The sequence below is a fragment of the Nicotiana attenuata genome, unplaced genomic scaffold (genome assembly GCF_001879085.1).
Source record: "Nicotiana attenuata strain UT unplaced genomic scaffold, NIATTr2, whole genome shotgun sequence".
NCBI classification, from domain to species: domain Eukaryota; kingdom Viridiplantae; phylum Streptophyta; class Magnoliopsida; order Solanales; family Solanaceae; genus Nicotiana; species Nicotiana attenuata.
This window is the reverse complement of record NW_017670760.1, coordinates 194,988-218,547: the sequence shown is the minus strand read 5'-3', so window position 1 is coordinate 218,547 and position 23,560 is coordinate 194,988. Positions and strand designations below refer to the sequence as shown.

General features: G+C 41.0%; 1 protein-coding gene across 1 annotated transcript; it reads right to left on the bottom strand.

The window, feature by feature from the left end:
* Window positions 1-21,514: 21,514 nt before the first annotated feature.
* LOC109243072 lies at window positions 21,515-22,068 on the bottom strand. The gene is made up of 2 exons (XM_019409966.1): window positions 21,874-22,068; window positions 21,515-21,736 (listed from the first exon to the last, which is right to left on the bottom strand). The coding sequence occupies exons 1-2, from the start codon at window positions 22,066-22,068 to the stop codon at window positions 21,515-21,517; spliced, it is 417 nt and encodes a 138-aa protein (XP_019265511.1).
* Window positions 22,069-23,560: the final 1,492 nt, after the last annotated feature.

Sequence of the window (23,560 nt, the reverse complement as noted above, 5' to 3'; positions counted from 1 at the left end):
TTAGCCATCCGAAATCATCCTGAGGCCCCCCGGGACCTCAACCAAAAGCACCAACATGACTTAAAACATTATCCAAACTTATTCTAATCATCAAAACACATCAAACAACACTAAAATTATCGATTCTCATCGGATTCAAGCCTAAGTTCTTTAAAAACTTCCGAAACTCGCATTCGATCAAAAACCCAACCAAGCGACGTCCGACTGACCTGAAAATTTGCAGACATATCCAAAATCACCTAACGAAGCTACTGCGACTCTCAAAATTCAATTCTTTCCGACCCTCGGATCAAAATCTCACCTATCAACCGGATTTCGCCAAAATGCTAACTTCGCCAATTCAAGCCTAATTCTACACCGGACCTCCAAAACCAATTCAGATCACGCTCCCAAGTCACAAATCATCTCCTGAAGCTAACCGGATCATCGAAAATCACATCCGAACCTTCGAACTCATAAGTCAACATTCGGTTGACTTTTCCAATTTAAGCCTTCCTTAAAGAGACTTAGTGTCTCATTTCCTATCCAAACCAATTCAATTCAACTATAACTCACTCGTTGCTGATAATGAAACATGAAGAAGCAGTAAATGGGAGAAACGTGGCTGTAATACATGAGACGACGGGTCGGGTCATCACATCTTTGGGCAGTGATATTGCAAAAGGCAATTTGTTTTGCTATGAAGATCAAGCACCTGTTGGTACTTTAGAACTGACATCGAGTGATGTGTCTAGCACTATTGGGAAAGACAATCGGTTTGCAGAAGCACTGGCTATTTGCATATATATATATATATATATATATATATATATATATATATAGGTCATTGATCCATCCCCCCTCTTTATGAATATGCAGTGGAAGTTGAAAATAGTTGTGCTTCAATTGACACAACTCAAAAGCTCTCTGATGATGCTGAATTGAATGAAGATAGAGTTGAGAAAAACCTTCCAGTGAATACTCCAATGCTCCTCGACAATTGAATGAAGCTGGAACTGTTGATATTGACAAAGGCATGCAGCCTGGGGAAACCACAGCGGAAGACAAACATCAAGGTATTCTATAGATCATGAATTTATTACATTTGATCCAAGTATATATTTTACAGTTTGAAATTTTACATACTTTATTTTCTTTTTTATGTTTTTGAATGATTATTCAGAAAGACTCAATGTAGCTCAAGAAGAATTTGGTGAGCTTACTCAGCTATATGAAAAAGGAGAAATACATCTATTCACACCTGTTGGCTCACAGACAGGTGTGAAGTGTGTTTGTATTATTTTATAAAATTTAGTAAGTATTAATTACTTTTTTTTGCATGAAGATATAGGCGTATCTGAAGGTAAAGGAAGTGGATCTGTTGGAATGCAAATACCATCTGTGTCTCAATACTTCGACCAGGTAGTTATTTTATGCAATTCGATCAATGTGTTTTTTTGCCTAATGTGTCTTTGTATCAGTTGTATTTATGTTTATATTTTCCTTGCTTTTGTAGATCTCATCTGATGCATCGCAACTTCTTCCAAATCCTAAGAGAAGGAAGATTTCCAGTTCTCCTATGTGTGACACCAGTGATATCCCCAACTTCAATTTATGTTCATTTTCGCTGGGTAGTACACAAGGGACTGGTTCAGAAGGTAATTCTGTTGCTGTTGTTGTTGGTGAAGAGAGACAAGAACGTCGTGAACAGCAAGGAGTTGGTCAAGTATCTGCCACGATGCCTGTGGATATTTCCGCTGCGGCTAAACAGAAGCAGTTAGTTATGACAGAACAGCAGGAAAAGCAAGCAAAAAGAAAACCAGATAAAAAAGGGAAAAGGATTCGTGTGGAGAGTATTCGGTTGAGATCTCCTTACGTCATTCCTAAACAAAAGTGAAGGGGGCAAGATTGGAAAGTAGGAAAGACTACACGAAGGTGTTCCTTCCATTATGTTAATCAAGATAGTGCATTGATGCAAAGATTTACAGAGTGGTTGGAGATGGATGCTAGTGAATATAACTCCAATCCATTAAGATTAGCAAGAATTGATATTCCAAAATCATTCTTTACCGATGTCACGACCCGGTTTTCCCACCCTCACGAGTCGTGATGGCGCCTACTAGTGAAAGCTAGGCAAGCCAACCAACTAAATTATTTACCTTGTTTCCACTTTAAATCCGTTAACAACTAAGAACCCACAATTAATAAACAACATAATTTAATAAGCGGAAGACTAAATTTCAAGTTTTAATAATGCCACCAACATCAATCCATAACAATCTACCCAATACTGGTGTCGCAACTTCATAGACTGTCTAACAGTACTACAAATAAAGGTATGAAAGAAATATTACAAAATTGTCTCTGGAACTACAAGACAGAAACAGGAATAATAGCTAGAAGGAGATGCCAAGGCAAGCGGACGCCTGCAGGACTACCTCGGGTCGCCTGATGAATGCATAACAACTATCTCACTACAGTCCGTAATCTACAGCACTGGATCTGCACAAAAGAGTGCAAAGTGTAGTATCAGCACAACCGACCCCATGTGCTGGTAAGTGCCTAGCCTAACCTCGGCGAAGTAGTGACGAGGCTAGGACTAAACTACGAAATAAACCTGTGCATATAAATCACATACAACGGAAGAATAAAAGCAGCAATGTACAATCAAGGATGGGAGGGGGAAGCATACTGCGGGGAAACAACAAATGATAACAGGAGCAGCAGGTAAACATAAGGAACACCATAACTCAACTTTTAACAAGAATCAGAATTCAAACAAGTGCATAGTCTCATCCTCACTATAGAAATCAAAATAAACTGCACGGCATCACCCTTCATGCTTTTACTCTCATCCTCACCATAAAATCAATATAATCGGCACGGAATGGTACGTCGTGCGGCACGGCATCACCCTTCGTGCTTTACACTCTTCCTCACAAAAATCATACACGGCATTACCCTTTGTGCTTTAACACTCTCTCACCAAAACAATGCATGGTATCACCCTTCGTGCTTTACACTCTTCCTCACCAAACAACAAACACAACCAATAAGGGCAAGAAAATAAATGAATCATAATAAAATCCTGGCAAGGGAACAATATCAAGAATCAACATCCCGGCAAGGGAACAATATTAAAAGAAACACCGTCCCGGCAAGGGAACAATACCATAATCCTCTTCTCTTTTTCACATTTACTCCACAACTGGATTCACAATTTGAGCCAATGCTCTATAAGGTTCAATTGCCAATTACACTTCCACAAATCACTTTACAACTTGAGCCAACGCTCTTCAATGTTCAAATATCAATATTCTTTCCACAAACCTTACTTAACAATAGTAATCATCACATTAGGCATGAACAATACAAACAGAGTAACATTAATCATAACATAAGTCTCACGGGCATGCTTGACACCAACGTATAGATACTCGTCACCATGCCTATACATCGTACTCAACAAATAACACATAGCAAATAGGACAAAACTCATAATCCCCCAAGCTAATGTTAGACCAAACACTTAGCTCGATTCCACGAACGCAATTCAAGCCTCAAATATCGCTTTACCTCTCGATTTCACCACCAACTCGCTCGTATCTAGACATAAGTTACTTAATCATATTAATAAATGATAAATGAATCAATTCTAATGCATGGAAATAAGTTTTCTAAAGTTTTTCCCAAAAAGTCAAAAATCGACCCCGGGCCCGCTTGGTCCAAACCCGAAATTCGGACACAAACCCGATTACCCATCCACCCCCGAGCCCGGATATATAATTGGTTTTTGAATCCGACCTCAATTTGAGGTCTAAATCCCCAAATTTCATTATTCTTAGGTTTTACCAAAAATTCCCAATTCCACCATGAAAACCCTAGATTCTAGGATGAAATCTTGTAAAAAGAAGTTAAGGAGTAAAGAAAATGAGTTAGAAATCACTTACAAATGTTTTGGAGAAGAAAGAGTGTTTGGGAAATCGCCTCTTACGTTTTTGGGGTTTTGAAAAGTGAAAAATAACTGAATGTCCCGTTTAAATATACCCCTCTCCGACCCTCTCCGCGGACCGCACAAAAATGATCGCGGCTGCAGAGCTCACCGCGGAGAATGTTGGCTGCTGTGACATGCTTTAGTATTTTGGCCATAGTTTTCTCAACAGATGTTCAAATTGTGTTTTCTTTACCTTTCAGGAAACTAGACACGAAGGGCTACAACTTTCGTTTTTGAATCATTTCAACATTCCTTGCATATCAAAAGATATAGGCTCCTGAAGTAAGACCAGTGAACCTGCGAATTCTTCCTCACCGCGGACCGCACAAAATTGAGTGCGGCCGTAAAGTCCCTCCACCGCGGACTGCACAAAATCCTTTGCGGCCGCAAAGGCCCCTCCGCGGTAGCACAAAATCATTGCGGACCGCACTGATGGATTCAGAGATCTGCAACTTCTCTGAACCTGCAACAACTATGTTTTAAGCCTAAAATATCCCGGAACCTACCCGAAATGCACCCGAGCCCTCGGGACTTCAAACCAAACGTGCATACTATCTCAGAAACATGGTCCTTGACCTTCTCGTGCGATCACATCATCAAAATAACATGTAAAACCGTGAATTAAACCTCAAAACTCAACATTTTCATCAAGAACACTCAAAGTTCATAACTCTTCAACCGGAAGTCCAACTCACGTCAAATAAACTCCATTTTTCACCAAATTTCACAGTTATCATTTAAATACTATAACAAGTTTGTACCAGGCTCCGGAACCAAAATACGGGCCCGATACCAATGGTTTCAAACGTTAATTCTTTTCTTTATTTCTTAGATAATTCAGCAAGACAATTTCTTTCAAAAATTAATTTTTAAGGCTTGGGACCTCGGAATTCATTTTCGGGAATACGCCCAAGTCCCATATTTTACTGTGGACCTCCCGGGATCGTCAGAATACGGATACGGGTCCGTTTGCTAAAAGTGTTAACCAAAGTCAACCATAATCAAATTTTTAACTGTAGAAATTTCTATTTCTCATATTTTCACATAGAAGGCTTTCCGGATATAGGTCCGAACCATTCACACAAATTGAGGTGAGGTAAAAAGGAGGTTCTAAGGCCTCGAAACATAGGATCTGTTTCTAAAACAAGTGATGACTTTTCTGGTCATCACAACCGCGCTTGTGGATCCTAACTATGATCTTTCGGATGAAGTAAGTTATTAAGTTTGTTTTCTGAATTGGTTTTCAACTGTATTTCCCAAAATTTCAGCTTATTTTTATAGTAAAGTTTTTAACCTGTAATTTGGCAAACTTCGGCTTTATTCATAGTAAACTGCTGAAGTTTTTTAGCTTATTTGCTACAACTACAGCATAACCTTGCTGATGTTTTTGACATGCATTCTCTAGTTTTTTTGTAAACTTTTAAATCAAACATGATGAAGTTTTTTAGATTATTTCCTAACACTTCAAACTAAATATGCTTAAGTTTTTGTCATGCTGTTTGTAGTTTTGTAATGCGTTTTTTCTGAACTTCATACTTATGCATGCTGAAGTTTTTATTTCACATATTTTTATTTGTTGTTGTTCATTTGCAGCATATGGAAGTGGGCATATATTTCTTGCGCAAAAAATATTGCTATCACCTTCCAAGTTATCCAAAATCAAGATGTGCAGTAACAGATTTAGTTTTTGATCAGTATATGACTAAGTTGGCTAGTATTCATCCTTCAGATGAACAGAAGGAGAAAATTAGAAAAAGGAAGGAAAAGAGAATGGAGGATGAAAAAAGAGCAAATCAAAGAGAAAGAGGACATCCAGAAAATAGGAATGTGAGGATTATGAAGAAGAAGAAGAAGAAGAAGAAGAAGAAGCGGTTATTGAGCAACTTACCGTCTTTAGTTGGTTTATTCAAGAATAAATGAATGAAAAGGTGGCCAACTACGTAAAAGGCCTCGACCTTTCCTGTGGTATCACATGGGCATCTGCCGAAAATGTATTCTTTCCATTTCGACTTAAGCCAAGGCCGAGCCAGAGATCTACGCACTACTTTTTTGGAATTCTGGACTTTAAAGATAAAACTATATATGTGTATGATTCCATGGGCAGTATAACATATGAGCGTGCACTTGAACATGTCAGAAATTATGCCCAGTTGATCCCACACTGTCTCCAATGCTTGGACTTTGGCACACACAATAAAAGTTATGGGGAAAGTCCTGTGGAAAAATTTCAAATTAAGTGGATGAGCACACCGCTGCAGGGTAACAAGTACGTTTTTCGCATATGATTTACCATGTTCTTATGTTTATTATTTTTTGTCTTTGTGTTAACTATTCTTCATTTTCTTTTTCATGTTCTTTTTATAGTGTTGATTGTGGTGTATTTGCTCTTAAGTTCATTGATATGCGGTTGAAGAAAGAAGATGTCTTCAATTTCGATCAAAGTCAGGCATTGACATTCAGGAGAGAATTGGCTGCCAATCTTTGGGCTCATAGAAAGTGGAAACAAGATAGCAGTTATGAAAATCCAGAAGAGCAACTAGGACATGATTATGGAGATTTTGAAGAGACTTTGTGTGAATTTTTTGATTAGAGGATTGACTACACAAAATTTGGATTTTGTGAATATACATTAATTAATTTTTTAGTTGACTTGGGTTCAATCAAATATGTTTGTGTGTTTTATCATGAATTTTAAGTACATTTTTTTGAAAAAAATTCAGCATGAGGTAAATAACTTCTGCTTTTTAAGCTGAAGTTTTGGTTAAAAGTCATAACAAATGTGTCGACTGTAGGACAAAAACTTCAGCTTATCAAGTGCTGATGTTTTTAGAAATGCACTAAATAACATCAGCAGTTTCTGCTGAAGATTTTGAAAAAGCTTTACGACAAAAACTATTGAGTCCAGGACAAAAACTTCAGCTTATCAAATGCTGAAGTTTTTAGAAATGTACGAAATAACCTCAGCAGTTTCTGCTGAAGTTTTTTGAAAAATCTTTACGACAAAAACTATTGAGTCCAGGACAAAAACTTCAGCTTATCAAGTGCTGAAGTTTTTAGAAATCCACTAAATAACTTTAGTAGTTTCTGCTGAAGTTTTTGAAAAAGCTTTACGACAAAAACTATTGAGTCCAGGACATAAACTTCAGCTTATCAAGTGCTGAAGTTTTTAGAAATCCACTAAATAACTTCAACAGTTTCTGCTGATGTTTTTTTAAAAAGCTTTACGACAAAAACTTCAGCATGTTTTGGTATTTTTTTAACTTGATACTTATCTTTTTTGCATTTACTAGCTACTTTTTGTCATTTATCACCTTTCACCTACTTCATCTTTCATTTAAATTTCTCTGACCATATAGTAAATGATCCGAAAAGTTACTTTTGCATTTACATTGATTATGTGAAAACTTTGAGGCTGAAGTTATTTTTTTACTATAGAAAAACTGTGGCCTTATTTTTTACTATTTATTTTATTGTATTTACCACCTACTTGTTTTACCACCTACTTATCTTGTTACATTCAATTTCTCTGAATGTAAAATAATAAACAGACCTGAAAAGTTACTATTATATTTATAGATATTAAATTATTAGGTGCACTCTTTGGCTATATTAACTATCTCTTCACTTGAAAATTTCATAGTCATCCATAGACTTCTATCATATTTCTTTAAATTTATATTCAAAGAGAAACAAGAAAATGTTGGCAAAGACATGCTTATTGGGTGTAGCAGGGAGTTCATGGGAAGCAAAGATAATAAAGAAAAAGTCAAAATACTTCATATGTGAATCAGAGTGGCGAGATCAAAACTAGAGCTCCAGGACAATTTGCTCCTTTTACTAATTGATAAATCTAACTTTTAGTAAAAAGAGCAAATTGTCCTGGAGCTCGAGTTTTTGATGTGGCCTCTCTCTGTCACATATGAAGTATTTTGGACTTCTTCTTCATTATCTTTGCTTCCCACGAATTCCCAGCTGCACACCAGTAAGTATGTCTTTGCCAATATTTTCTTGTTTTTTTTCTTATGAAAGAAGACGGAAGTCCCTAAAAAAACCATAGTAGTAAAGTTCGCCAACTTGTGGCTAACAGAAAACGCTTCGGTGGAATTAAATTTGGTGAAATGGAGCGTGACTGTTTTATAGCTCATGGTGCTGCAACAAATTTGTTTGAACGCCTTTTCACACTTAGTGATTACTCCCAGATGCACATATGTGGGAAATGCAAGAATATGTCAAATGTAATTCAAAGGTCCGTACAAGGTGGTAAATAAGGGGCCCATATTGCCGCTTCTGTGAATCATTTGAAGACACGGTGAAGGTTGATGTGCCATATGGTGCAAAGTTATTATGCCAGGAGCTCTTCAGCATGGGCATATCTCTTAAGTTTGCCACTGAGATTTGCTAGTGTCTAGGTCTCATCTGTAAGCATCAGACCTAGACCAGTAAGCATGTCTTTTCCAATATTTTCTTGTTTTTTCTTATGAAAGAAGACGGGAGTTCCTAAAAAATCATAGTAGTAAAGTTCAGTTGGAAGCGAATTTAGAGTTCTATAACCAAAGGCATGCATTGGTATTCAACAGAAAATTGGCTGCAAATCTTTGGACTCATGGAAAGTGGTAACAAGATAGCGGTTATGAAACCTCAGAAGAGCAACTAGGACATGACTATGGACAATATGAAGACACTCTGTGAATTTTTTGAATAGAGAATAACTTGTAAACAAAAAACTAATTTTTTTTTTCAAGGATGTAAGTGAAAACAAAGTTGGATTTTGTGAATATACATTATTTTGTGTGAATTATGTGATGTCTGTCTTTTAAATTTTTGTTCTATTCGCATTAATTAGTTTTTTGTTGACTTGGATTGAATCAAATATGTTTGTGTCTTTTTTCATGAATTTTAAGTATATTTTTGTTGAAATTCAGCATGCTAAACATCAGCATGAAGTAAATAACTTTTGCTTTTAAGTTGTAGTTTTGCTTAAAAGTCATAACAAAAGTGTCGACTGTAGGACAAAAACATCAGCTTATCAAGTGCTGAAGTTCTTAGAAATGCACTAAATAACTTCAGCAGTTTCTGCTGAAGTTTTTTGAAAAAGCATTACGACAAAAACTATTGAGTCTAGGACAAAAACTTCAGTTTATCAAGTACTGAAGTTTTTTTGAAAAAGCTTTACGACAAAAACTATTGAGTCCAGAACAAAAACATCAGTTTATCAAGTGCTGAAGTTTTTAGAAATGAACTAAATAACTTCAGCAGTATCTGCTGAAGTTTTTGAAAAAGCATTGCTGTCACGACCCATTTCCATAATAGGTCATGATGGCGCCCAACACCATTGTCGGGAAAGACAACACGGAAAATACTAAATAAGTTCTCATTTACTTTTACCCAAAATAGTTGCAATGATTCCTTAAGTTGAAATAAAACCAGAAATGATCAGTAAAGCCAAAAATAATCGTACAATCCCAAAATAATAGTCTACTAATGTGTGTGCCAAGACCTGGTGTCACAAGCTGTGGGCAACTAGTAGAATATACAAAAGAGTCACACTACCCTACTGTCCGAAATAGAATAGACAACAAAATACATAAGAAAGACTCCTCCAGGCTGCTGAACGACATGGAAAGGGAAGCAGCTCACCGTAGAAGTCTCGAAATTCGCTCAGGGATGCGCCCCAGACTGATAGCTAGAGACACCTGCCTCAGATCCTGTACAATTAAGTACAGAAGTGTAGTATGAGTACATAAACAATATGTACCCAGTAAGTATCCCGTCTAATCTCGAATAAGTAGAGACGAGAGGTCGACTTGGTACTTACTAGGGTCAAATAATATGAGAATGAATTTATACTAAGCATGGATAGCACAATTAATTAGCATTTTAAGGCAAAGAATAACAGTTCTTTATCCAAATAATATAATGGGTAACCATTTACATCTCAAGGCATGTACGAAGTTCAGTCCATAGAAAATACTAAGTAAAGCATGCGCAAGCAACACCGAGGGAGGTACGGCCTGATCCAACATAAAAGTAAATTGTGCACTGCCGAGGGTCGAACGGCACGAACCATAGATGCATCATTATCCCGCTCGCAAATCACATGTGCGACGCGGTCAAATATAAATAAACTTATCAACAAGCAGACAATAATGTATATCTGAGGAGTAGTTATTCACAGGAATATTCAAATTCTCTTTTAAAAGGTCAAGAAAGATAAGGTTCCTCTTTCTAGTCTCATTTAGCCTAATCAACATGATTTATACAAATCCAAATTTATCATTGAATTACAAAAATATCACATAGAGCATGCTTTTGGGTCCTGGACTACCCGGACTTTACATAATAGTAACTACGCACGGACTCTCGTCACCTAGTGCGTACGTAGCCCCCGCATATAGTACAATTAATTCAGTTATTACACCTATGGGGACAATTCTCTCTTACAAGGGTAGAAAGGAGACTCACCTCGCTCCAAGTATACTTCTGAATGCCAAGAACGAGCCCAAACTCTCAATTTGGAGCCGAACAATCCAAAACTAGTTAAATGAGGTAGGAACTAGTCAATATAAGCTCACAAGATCGTATTCTAGCTATTTAAGAACTTTCCCAACCCTCAACACGAGTTTCCTAAAATCCAACCCCGAGCCCATGTGCCCGGATTCCGAAATTTTTCGAAGGAAGTTGTTCTCTATAAGCTAAGGATCAATAATATATGATTTCTAATTCATTTCATAACAAATTTCGTGGTTAAATTTAACTTTTATTAAAACCCTAGGACTTTCTCTAGCCCCTTGATTTTACCTAAGTTCTAGTGTTTAATCTACCTAAGACATAATTATTAAACCAAGAATTAGCGGGAATAACTTACCTCAAGATGCTAGGTGGAAATCTTCTCTCAAAAGCTCCCAAAATCGCCAATGGAGGAGTGAAAAGTGGTAAAAATGACGTAGAACCCGTATTAAATGAAGCTCACTGCTTCAGCGATTTCCGCATCTGCGGTCAGGGGACAGCATCACCGGATCTGCGAAAATGGGCCAAGCGGGCTGGGACCGCTTCTGCGGTCTTTGAACCACTTCTGCGGAGCCGCTTCTGCGGCTTAGGAGCCGCTTCTGCGATTCCTGGCCTGGCCTGCCTTGGCCGCATCTGCGATAAGAGGACCGCTTCTGCGGTCTCTTACCTACGGTCAACCAACCGCAGGTGGGGTTACGACAGAAGCCGATGCTTCAGCACTTTTCCAAAAATCCCACTTCACTCGATCCTCGTCCGATTGGCGCTCGGGGCTCCCGGGCCCCGCTCGAACATACCACAAGTCTAAAATTATGAGACGGACCTACTCGAATCTTTAGAATGCCCGAAACAACGCTAAATCCAAGAATCACCCCCTAAAACCAAATGAACCAAACATATGAACTTCAAGTTCTAAATTTTCCTGTAACGAGCCAAAACGCACTTAAATTACTCGGATTGACGCCAAATTTTGCGGGCAAGTCTTAAATGTTATATTTGACTTGTACTGGGCTTCGGAACCAACATACGAGCCCAATACCAACGCGATCAATCATTAATTAGTTTCTTTAAATCCTTAGAATTTCAGTTTAACAATTTCTAATAAAAATTCATTACTCGGGCTAGGGACCTCGGAATTCGATTCCGGGCATACGCCCTGGTCCCATACTTTCCTACGGACCCTCCGGGACCGTCAAATCATGAATCCAGGCCCGTTTGCTCCAAATGTTGACCAAAGTCAAACTTAGCCTTTTAAGAAAATCCTAAGGAATCAAATGAGCATATTTCAACCCAAACTTCTTCCAAATCCCGAACCAACTGCCCCCGCAAGTCGTAAATTAGCTAAAGCAAGCACAGGAATTTTTATTTAAGGAAACGGGGTTCTAAAAGGAAAAACGACCAGTCGGGTTGTTACATTCTCCACCTCTTAAACAAACGTTTGTCGTCGAACGGACATAGAAAAGTACTTGAGCTGCTGAATAAATGTGGATATCTGCTCCGCACGTCCTCCTCAGACTCCTAGGTCGCTCCTCGACTGGTTAGCCCCTCTACTAGACCTTCACCGCAGAAATCCTCTTGGACCTCAACTGGCGATCCTGTCTATCAATAATGGCAACTGGCTCCTCCTCATAACCCAAAGTCTCATCCAGCTGAATAGTACTGAAATCTAACACATGGGACAGGTCGGCATGATACTTCCGAAGCATCGATACATGAAAAACCGGATGAACTCTAGATAAGCTGGGGGGCAAGGCAATCTCGTAAGCAACCTCCCCTACTCGCGTCAACACCTCAAATGGGCCAATAAACCTTGGGCTGAGCTGTCCCTTCTTCCCGAATCTCATGACACCCTTCATTGGCGAGACTTTCAAGAGGACCTTCTCGCCGACCATAAATGATACATCACGCGCCTTCTGATCCGCGTAACTCTTCTGTCTGGACTGAGCTGTGCGAAGCCTCTCCTGGATCAACTTTACCTTGTCCAAGGCATCCTGTACCAAATCTGTACCGTATAACTTAGCCTCACCAGGCTCAAACCATCCGATAGGAGAACGACAATGTCGACCATATAAAGCCTCCTATGGAGCCATCTCTATGCTGGATTGATAGCTATTGTTGTACGCAAACTCCGCCAAGGGCAAGAACTGATCCCACTGCCCTGCAAAGTCAATCACACATGCTCTGAGCATGTCCTCCATGTCCGCTCCGACTGCCCGTCGGTCTGAGGATGGAATGCTGTGCTGAGCTCTACATGGGTCCCCAACTCACTCTGAACAGCTCTCATAAATGGGAAGTGAATTGAGGGCCTCTGTCTGATATGATGGAAACAGGCACACCGTGAAACCGGACTATCTCCCGAATGTAAATCTGAGCATACCTCTCTGCCGTGTTTGTAGTCGCCACTGGAATAAAGTGGGCCGACTCGGTCAACCTATCAACAATGAACCATACTTAAGCAAACTTTCGCAAAGTCCGCGGCAGCCCAACTACGAAATCCATGGTAATGTGCTCCCACTTCCACTCTAGTATAGGCATCTGCTGAAGTAGGCCACCCGGCCTCTGATGTTCATAATTGACCTGCTGGCAATTCAAACACCTAGCCACATACTCCACTATGTCTTTCTTCATCCTCCGCCACCAATAATGCTGCTTCAAGTCACGATACATCTTCGTAGCTTCCGGATAAATGGAATACCGCGAACTGTGTGCCTCCTCTCGTATCCTCTCCCTTAGACCATCAACATTAGGAACACATAAACGACCCTAGAGTCGCAAAACACCATCTTCGCCGATAGAAACCTCCTTGGCACCTCCCTGAAGCACCGTCCCTCTGAGAACCGTCAAATGTGGATCATCAAACTGCCGAGCCTTGATTGCCCCAATAATGAAGACTGCGCAACCATACACGCGAGAACTCGGCTGGGCTCTGAAATATCCAACCTCACAAGTCCATTAGCCAAGGACTGAATGTCTAAGGCTAGTGGCCTCTCCTCTGCTGGAATGAATGCCAAGCTGCCCATACTCTCTGCCTTCCTGCTTAAGGCATCCGCGACCACATTTACCTTCCCCGGATGATAAAGAATGGTGATGCATAATCCTTCAGTAACTCAAGCCACCTGCGCTGCCTCAAATTAAGATCCCTCTGCTTGAATAAATGCTGTAAGCTGCGATGGTCAGTGTAAACCTCACATGACACCCCATATAGATAATGCCTCCATATCTTAAGGGCATGAACAATTGCGGCCAACTCTAGATCGTGCACAGGATAATTTTTCTCATGAATCTTCAACTGGCGCGAAGCATAGGCAATAACTCGCCCCTCCTATATCAATACACACCCCAATCCAACACGCAAAGCGTCGCAATATACCGTATCCCCGAATTGGAAGGCAACACAAGGACTAGTGTTGTAGTCAAAGCTGTCTTGAGCTTCTGGAAGCTCTCCTCACAATCATCGGACCAATGGAAAGGTGCACCCTTCTAGTTCAATCTAGTCAAAGGTGATGCAATAGATGAAAAGCCCTGCACGAATCGCCTGTAATAACCTGCTAGCCCCAGGAAACTCCTGATCTCGGTCACTGAGGTAGGACGTGGCCAGCTCTGAACTACCTCAATCTTCTTGAGATACACCTTAATACCCTCTCCTGACACAACATGCCCCAAGAATGCCACTGACTCTAGCCAAAACTCACACTTGGAGAACTTAGCGTATAGCTTCTGCTCTCGCAAGTTGTGGAGCACTACACTCAAATGATGCTCGTGCTCCCCAGGCTACGGGAGTATATCAAGATGTCATCAATGAAGACGATGACAATTGAATCAATATAAGGCCTGAATACCCTGTTCATCAAGTCCATAAATGCTGCCGGGGCATTAGTCAAGCCAAATGACATCACCAAAAACTCATAATGGCAATATCTAGTCTGGAATGCAGTCTTCGGAACATCCGAGTCCCGAATTTTCAACTGATGGTAGCCTAACCTCAAGTCTATCTTAGAGAACACCCTCACACCCTGCAACTGGTCGAACAAATCATCGATACGAGGCAACGGATACTTGTTCTTGATGGTGACTTTGTTCAACTGGCGGTAATCAATGCACATCCGCATTGTCCCATCCTTCTTCTTCACAAATAACACTGGTGCACCCCAGGGTGATACACTGGGTCTAAAAAACCCCTTTGCTAACAACTCCTCAAGCTGATCCTTCAGCTCCTTAGGAGCCATGCAGTACGGTGGAATAGATATAGGCTGGGTACCTGGAGCCAAATCTATACAGAAATCAATATCACGATCCGGTGGCATGCCATGAAGATTAAAAGGAAACACATCGGTGAACTCTCGAACCACTGTAACTGAATCAATCGTCGGAGACTCTGCGGTGGTGTCCCGAACATAAGCTAGATAAGCCAAACACCCTTCTCGACCATATGCCGAACCTTCAGGAAGGAAATAACCCAACTAGATGTATCAACTGTGGAACCCTTCCACTCCAACCTCGGTAACCCTGGCATCGCTAATGATTCAGTCTTGGCATGGCAATCTAGGACGACGTGATATGGAGACAACCAATCCATGCCTAGGATGACCTCAATGTCGATCTTGTCAAGCGATAGGAGATCAACTCTAGTCTCGAAACCACAGAATGTGATCACACATGACCGGTAGATCCGATCCACAACCACCTACAGGAGTGGACACATGAACAGGAGTGCCCAAAGGCTTAGGAGAAATAACTAAGAAACGAGAAAATAGAGATGATGCATAGGAATAAGTAGACCCTGGATCAAATAATACCGATGCATCTCTACCGCCGACGGAAATAATACCAATGATGACGGCATTTGAGGCCAATACATCTGGCCGGGCCGGAAGGGCGTAGAATCTTGCTGGAGCGCCGGTTGGCTGGCCTCCACCTGTCTGAGCAATAGCTGGCTAACCTCTCCCTGCTTGGCCTCCACCTCTAGGACGACCCCTACCAGTCTGCCCTCCACCTCTAGGTGGCGGAGCAGCCGGCGCTGAAATCATAGGCTGCTGACCCTGCTGCACTGCCTTGCCCCGAAGTCTATGAAAGGTCCTTTTCATGTGACCCGGATCTCTACACTCGTAGCACACTCTCGATACCATATATTGCTACCCTGAAGTCTGAGCCTGCTGACTCGAATACCCACTGGAAGAACCCTGGATGGCTGGTGGGCGATATGAACTCTCTGGCACGGCACTGAAGTGAGCACTGGAAGAATCCTGATGACCACAATACCCGCCGGAGAAACCCCGAATAGCTGGTGCGCGGTAAGAACTGTCTGGCATCACAGTGAAATAAGGTCTCACTGGAGCACCTCGGGGAGGGGGTGGTGGTGCTGAATATGGGGGTCTGCTCGGTTGGCCCCTCCCGAAGTGACCTCTACCCCTAAGTGGGGCACCTCTGAACTCTCCCGAAAATCAGGCCCTGTTGTCCTGCTGCATCTGCTCTCTACCCCTCTGACGATACCCCTCAATCCTGCGAGCAATCTCTACCACAAGATGGTACTCAATACCCATCTCCACCTCCCGGGCCATGCTAGCTCGAATACCGGGGTGTAACCCCGCAACAAATCTCCCTCACTCTCTCTACATCTGTGGGAAGTATCATGACTGCATGGCAAGATAACTCAGAGAACCTCGCCTCATAATCGGTCACAAACATCTGACCCTGCTCAAGATGCTCAAACTAATACTGTAGCTCTTCCCTCTCAGATGGTGGGATATACCTATCCAAGAATAACTGGGTGAACTGACCCCAGGTGAAGGGAGGAGAACCTGTTGGCTTGCCAAGAATATAGGATTGCCACCACCTATGGGCCTTGCCCTCCAGCTAAAAAGTAGTGAAGTCGACTCCATGCGACTCCAATATCCTCATGTTGTGCAGTCTATCCCTGCACCTATCAATGAAATCTTGGGCATCCTCATGACGCTCACCCCCGAAGGTAGGAGGGTGAAGTCTAGTCCATCTATCCAATAACTTCTGCGGGTCACCGTCCGCAGCCGGTCTGAGCTGGGGCGCCACTGCAGCAACTAGCTGGGCCCCATCTGCGGGTAGTGCACCCGGAGTCTGATACACTGCAACTGCATGCCCAGGAGCCTGAGCAGTAGGGGTCTGTGCTCCCCCTCCTGCCTGTGATGTAGCTGGATCAGCTGGAAATAAACCAGCCTGAGTCATAGAATCCATGAACCACAACATACGGCCCATGACCTCCTGGAATCCCGGTGCTGTCATAAAGTTCGCCGGGGTAGGCTCAATTGCGGGCACCTCTCCCTGCTCCTCGATGATAGGATCTCCCGCGGGATCTGCTGGTGGTACCACGGGGATAACTCTGGGATGCCCTCGTCCCCTACCTCGGGCCGGTGCCCTCCCCCAGCCTCTGCCTCGGCCTCTAGCAACGGGCGGAGCAGCTTCGCCTAAGTCGGGAACATCAGCCGTACGTGTTCTCACCATCTGTGAGAGAATAGAAGAGGGAAATTTTAGTATACCAACCAGTGCACGATAGAAAATGAATAAAGAGTCATTTTTTTCCTAACACCCTATAGCCTCTCGAAGATAAATACAGACGTCTCCGTACTGATCCGCAAGACTCTATTAGGTTTGCCCATGACTTGCGAGACCTACGTGAACCTAGTGCTCTGATACCATGTTGTGACGACCCATTTCCATAATAGGTCATGATGGCGCCCAACTCCGTTGCCGGGCAAGCCAACGCGGAAAATACTAAATAAGTTCTCATTTACTTTTACCTAAAATAGTTGCAATGATTCCTTAAGTTGAAATAAAACCAGAAATGATCAGTAAAGCCAAAAATAATCGTACAATCCCAAAATAATAGTCTACTAATGTGTGTGCCACGACCTGGTGTCACACTACCCTACTGTCTGAAATAGAATAGACAGCAAAATACATAAGAAAGACTCCTCCAGGCTGCTGAACGGCATGGAAAGGGAAGCAGCTCACCGTAGAAGTCTCGAAATCCGCTTAGGGATGTGCCCCATACTGATAGCCAGAGACACCTGCCTCAGATCCTGTATAATTATGTACAGAAGTGTAGTATGAGTACATAAACAATATGTACCCAGTAAGTATCCTGTCTAATCTCGAAGAAGTAGAGACGAGAGTTCGACTTGATACTTACTAAGGCCAAATAATATGAGAATGAATTTATACTAAGCATGGATAGCATAATTAATTAGCATTTAAGGCATGTAATAACAGTTCTTTATCCAAATAATATAATGTGTAACCATTTACATCTCAAGGCATGTACGAAGTTCAGTCCACAGAAAATACTAAGTAAAACATGCGCAAGCAACACCGAGGGACGTATGGCCCGATCCAACATAAAAGTAAATTGTGCACTGCCGAGGATCGAACGGCACGAAACATAGATGCATCTATTACCCCGCTCGCGAATCACATGTGCGACGCGGTCAAATATAAATAAACTTATCAACAAGCAGACAATAATGTATATCTGAGGAGTATTTATTCACAAGAATATTCAAATTCTCTTTTAAAAGGTCAAGCAAGATATGGTTCCTCTTACTAGTCTCATTTACCCTAATCAACATGATTTATACAAATCCGAATTTATCATCGAATTACAAAAATATCACATAGAGCATGCTTTTGGGTCCTAGACTACCCGGACTTAACAAAATAGTAACTACGCACGGACTCTCGTCACCTAGTGCGTACGTAGCCCCCGCATATAGTACAATGAATTCAATTATTACACCTATGGGGACAATTCCCTCTTACAAGGGTAGAAAGGAGACTCACCTCGCTCCAAGTATACTTCTGAACGCCAAGAACGAGCCCAAACTCTCAATTTGGAGCCGAACGATCCAAAACTAGTTAAATGAGGTAGGAACTAGTCAATATATGCTCACAAGATCGTATTCTAGCTATTTAAGAAATTTCCCAACCCTCAACACGAGTTTCCTAAAATCCGACCCCGGGCCCACGTGCCCGAATTCCGAAATTTTTTGAAGGAAGTTGTTCTCTATAACCTAAGGATCAATAATATATGATATCTAATTTATTTCAGAACAAATTTCGTGCTTACACTGAAATTTTATAAAAACCATAGGTTTTTCTCTAACCCCTTGATTTTACCAAAGTTCTAGTGTTTAATCTACCTAAGACAATTATTAAACCAAGAATTAGTGGGAATAACTTACCTCAAGATGCTAGGTCGAAATCTTCTCTCAAAAGCTCCCAAAATCGCCAGGAAGAGTGAAAATTGGTAAAAATGACTTAGAACCCGTATTAAATGAAGCTCACTGCTTCACCGATTTCCGCATCTGCGGTTAGGGGACCGCATCTCCGGTCCCGCTTCTGCGAAGAGGAGACCGCATCTGCGAAAATGGGCCAAGCGGGCTGGGACCGCTTCTGCGGCTTGGGAGCCGCTTCTGCAGTTCCTGGCCTGGCCTGCCTTGGCCGCTTCTGCGATAAGAGGACCGCTTCTACGGTCTCGCACCTGCGGTCAACCAACCACAGGTGCGGTTATGACAGAAGCAGATGCTTCAGCACTTCTCCAAAAATCCCACTTCGCTCGAGCCTCGTCCGATTGGCGCTCGGGGCTCCCGGGCCCCGCCCGAACATACCGACAAGTCTGAAATCATGAGACGGACCTACTCAAACCTTCGGAACGCCCGAAACAACGCTAAATCCAAGAATCACCCCCTAAAACCAAATGAACCAAATTATGAACTTCAAGTTCTAAATTTTCCTCTAACGATCCGAAACGCATTTAAACTACTCGGATTAACGCCAAATTTTGCGCGCAAGTCTTAAATGTTATATTTGACTTGTGCTGGGCTTCGGAACCAACATAGGAGCTCAATACCAACGTGATCAATCATTAATTAGTTTCTTTAAATTTAGTTTCTAGTAAAAATTCATTACTCGGGCTAGGGACCTCGGAATTCGATTCCGGGCATACGCCCAGGTCCCATATTTTTCTACGGATCCTCTGGGACCGTCAAATCACGAATCTGGGTCCGTTTGCTCCAAATGTTGACCTAAGTCAAACTTGGCCTTTTAAGAAAATCCTAAGGAATCAAATGAGCATATTTCAACCCAAACTTCTTCCAAATCCCGAACCAACTGCCCCCACAAGTCGTAAATTAGCTAAAGCAAGCACGTGAAGTATTATTTAAGGAAACAAAGATCTAAAAGGCAAAACGACCAATCGGATCGTTACAATTACGTTTCTGCTGAAGTTTTTGAAAAAGCTTTACGACAAAACTATTGAATCCACGATAAAAAATTTCAGCTTATTATGTGGTGAAGTGTTTAGAGATGAACTAAATAACTTCAGTAGTTTCTGCTGAAGTGTTTGAAAAAGCTTATGACAAAAGCTTCAAGATGTTTTGGTATTTTTTTAACTTGATACTTATCTTTTTTGCATTTACTAGCTACTTTTTGTCTTTTATCACCTACTTCATCTTTCATTTAAATTTGTTTGACCATATAGTAAATGACCCGAGAAGTTACTTTTGCACTTACATTAATTATGTGACAAATTTTCAGGCTGAAGTTATTTTTTTACTATAGAAAAACTGTGGGCTGATTAGGGCTGAAGTTACATTTCTTTTTGCATTTACCACCTACTCTTTTTACCGCCTACTTATCTTGTTGCATTCAATTTCTCTGTACGTAAAATAGTAAAAATACCTGAAAAGTTACTTTTACATTTATAGATGTTAAATTGATTAGGTGCACTCTTTGGCTATATAAACAATCTCTTTACTTGAGAATTTCATAGTCATTCATAGACTTCCATCATATTTCTTTAAATTTATATTCATCCTTAGCCTTTTAGCTTTTGTTAAAGAAAGAATGTCTGGTGCAAGCGGAAGTAGGAAGCCTACAATGGATGAAATTATGTAGAAGTGGGAGAGTTTGAAGTGTGAGTGGTACAATAATGTATCGATGTCTAATCTTATGCATATGTGGGATCAAATAAAGGCTAATTGGGAGAGAATCAGACCATAGTTTTTTGCCAATGAATCATTCCAGAACAGGCTTAACCTGGAACGTAGTTGTGGAGGTTATTGAACCTCGTTTGACAAGGTCGTGCAGCAGTTTGATAGTTTTAAGTTTTCTATTAGGGACGACTATGCCAAGCTGCAAAACAACCTGAAGACTCTTCTTTCTCTTATGGATAGAGTAATAGTTGAACAAAGTCAGATGCGTGATGAATTCAACAAGTTGAAGATTGATCTCGTTGGACTCTGTGGTCTTTTGCCCGAGTACCCTATAGTTATCTCTGATACTGATGATGATGAGATATTTAGAGAAATTGAGGAGTACTGTTCTGATGATGGTGATGATGCTTAGTTTTTGTAATCCTTTTTTTATGTTTTTATGTTGTGCTTTTTGTTTACTTCGGCATATTCATTAGGGAATATGCTGAAGTTATTAAGTTCATTTTCTAGAACTTCAGCCTAGAGATGCTAAAGTTTTTATTTGTACCTCATTTCTTTTGTGTGTTGTATGCGTATGTGTGTGTGTGTGTGTGTGTTTGTTAAGGATATGTATCTGTAAGCTTGATATTTTTTCTCGCTGAAGTCATTGCGTACTTGTTTAAAATGCAACCAAACCTGTAAGCATGCGCAACAAAAATGAGTGGTTTGTACCTTAGCAGTATATAAAATAGTCCAGGAGCTTATTTTTTTATTCCAATGAAAAAAATCACATTTCAAATATGTCATACAATAATGAAAGTCAAAATTCAGACCAAGGATTATTGAACGTTGGAGTATTTTTCAGTGTGTTTCTTGGAATATGGATGAGGTGCTGGACAAGACAAGGAAGTTATTCTGTTATGCCCAACTTGTTTACATCGACTGCATTTGGTAGACTTCAATGGTACTAATTCAGTCATAGGGATATGCCTCTTCTTTTGTCTTCTTCCTTGTAAAATCTCTACTTTGGGAGGTTTTGTGATCTCAGATTCTAGATTTTGTGGAATATCACATGATTTTTGATCTCTCACGGTATTCACATGTCCTTTATATATTTTGAACCATGTTTCCTTTGAATACCATTTTGAGCAGTAATCAGATTTCTGCAAAATCTCTTATTAATAGCAGCAATTGCATGTGGACGGGGCAATTCATCAAGTTGGAATTCCAAGCAGTCACAAGTTCTCTTCTTTAAGTCCACAATGAATTGGATTCCTTCACTATTTATTCTAAACAGCATTGAATCAAGGTTGAACACCTAAGAATGAATAAAAAATTAAGATAAACTATATTAGTGTATTGTTGTTTCAAAAAGAAAAAGTATGAAGTTTTTTAAATGTAAGCAGTAAATCACTACAACAGATATAAAATGCTGAAGTTAATAAATATACTTACAAACATTTTGCAAGCCAAGCCCATCTTCTTAGTCATCTCTTCTTCTGCCCATATTGATACTTTGTGAAAAGTTTCATTTGCTTTTTTTCTCTGTTCGCAAAACCACTCTCCCAACTTTTCTTGGATGAAATCTAACATACTTAAAATAGGCATCTCTCTTGCTTTTAGTAAAACGGAATTTATTGATTCGACCATGTTTGTTGTTAGCATATCATAACGTCGCCGTGGGAACCACGATCGAGCCCATCTCTTTGGAGGCTCTTACATTATGTAATTGTATGTTTTCTTGTCAACACTTTTGAGTTGGGAAATTAATTGATTAAAATCTTTGTAACGACCCGACCGGTCGTTTTGAGCCCTAGCGCTCCGTTCAGCCATTCGAGGCCATGAGCAGCTTCAGTTCAGGCATTATGACTTGTACGCATGGTCGAAATTAAATTTCGGGATGTTCGGAGTTGACTTGGAGAGGAAATTCTCATTTCGGAAGCTTAAGTTGAGAAAATTGACTAGGATGGGATCTCAGAGTAAAAGACTTCGGAATCGGGATCTGAAGGTTCCAGTAGCTTCGTATAATGATTTCGGACTTGGGCGTATGCCCGGATCGGGTTTGGATGAACCGTGAGCGTTTGACGCCTATTGTGGAAGTTAGTATTTTGGAGGAAATTTCATAAGTTTGGGTTGAAGTGCATTCTGTGTTATTGATGTCCGTTTGAGATTCCGAGTCTGGGATTAGCTCCGTATGGTGATTCTGGAGTTGGGAGCGCGATCGGAAGTGAATTCGAACGTTTGGGGAGTATTTTGGAGCCATTTGGCTAAGGATAGTAATTTGAAGGTTTTTGAGAGGTTTGATCGGAGGTGGACTTTTTGATATCGGGGTCGAAATCCGATTCCGAAAGTTGGAGTAGGTCCATAGTGTCGAATATGACTTGTGCGCAAAATTTGAAGTCAAACGGACGTGATTTGATAGGTTTAAACACCGGAAGTAGAAGTTTGAAATTCTAAAGTTCACAAAGCTTGGATTGGAGGTCGATTCGTGGTTTTAGCGTTGTTTGATATGATTTGAGGCCTCGAGCAAGTCTGTAATGTGTTTTGGGAATGGTTGGTATGATTGGTTGGGGTCCCGGGGGTCTCAGGTGGATTTCGGGTGGTTAACGGATCGAAAATGGAATTTTTGGAAGGATGAAGTTGCTGGTGTAACCGCACCTGAGAGAATAGGTCCGCAGGTGCGGAGCCGCAGAAGCGGCCCAATAGTCGCAGATGTGGTTTTGGCAAAAGAGAGCTGGGACCGCAGATGCGGTCGTTTGGCCGCAGAAGCGGGACCACATCTGCGGGAATAGAAGCGCAGAAGCGTAAAAGGGGCACCTGGAGGAAACCGCAGAAGCAGTGGTTTGGCTTGCACCTGCGGAACCGCAGAAGCCATCAAGGGACCGCAGGTTTGGAAAGTGCTGGAGGCAGAGATGTGTTTTAAAAATCTGGATTTGGCCATTTTCTCATATTTTCTTGGCTTGGGCGATTTTTGGGAGATCTTCAAGTGGGATTTTTAATCATCAACGATAAGGTAAGCTAATCGCATCCATCTTGAGTTAAATATATCAATTATGTATGGATTTTAGCATGTAAATTGGTAGAAATTTGGGGTTTTGGTAGAAAGACCTAGAAATTTATATTCTTGGAATTTGACCATGAT

Coding starts and splice junctions, on each gene's coding strand:
- LOC109243072 (XM_019409966.1), bottom strand. CDS start 22,068: ATGGTCGAATCAATAAATTCCGTTTTACTAAAAGCAAGAGAGATGCCT. Junction 21,737..21,873: donor GCTTGGCTTGCAAAATGTTT/GTAAGTATATTT, acceptor ATTCATTCTTAG/GTGTTCAACCTTGATTCAAT.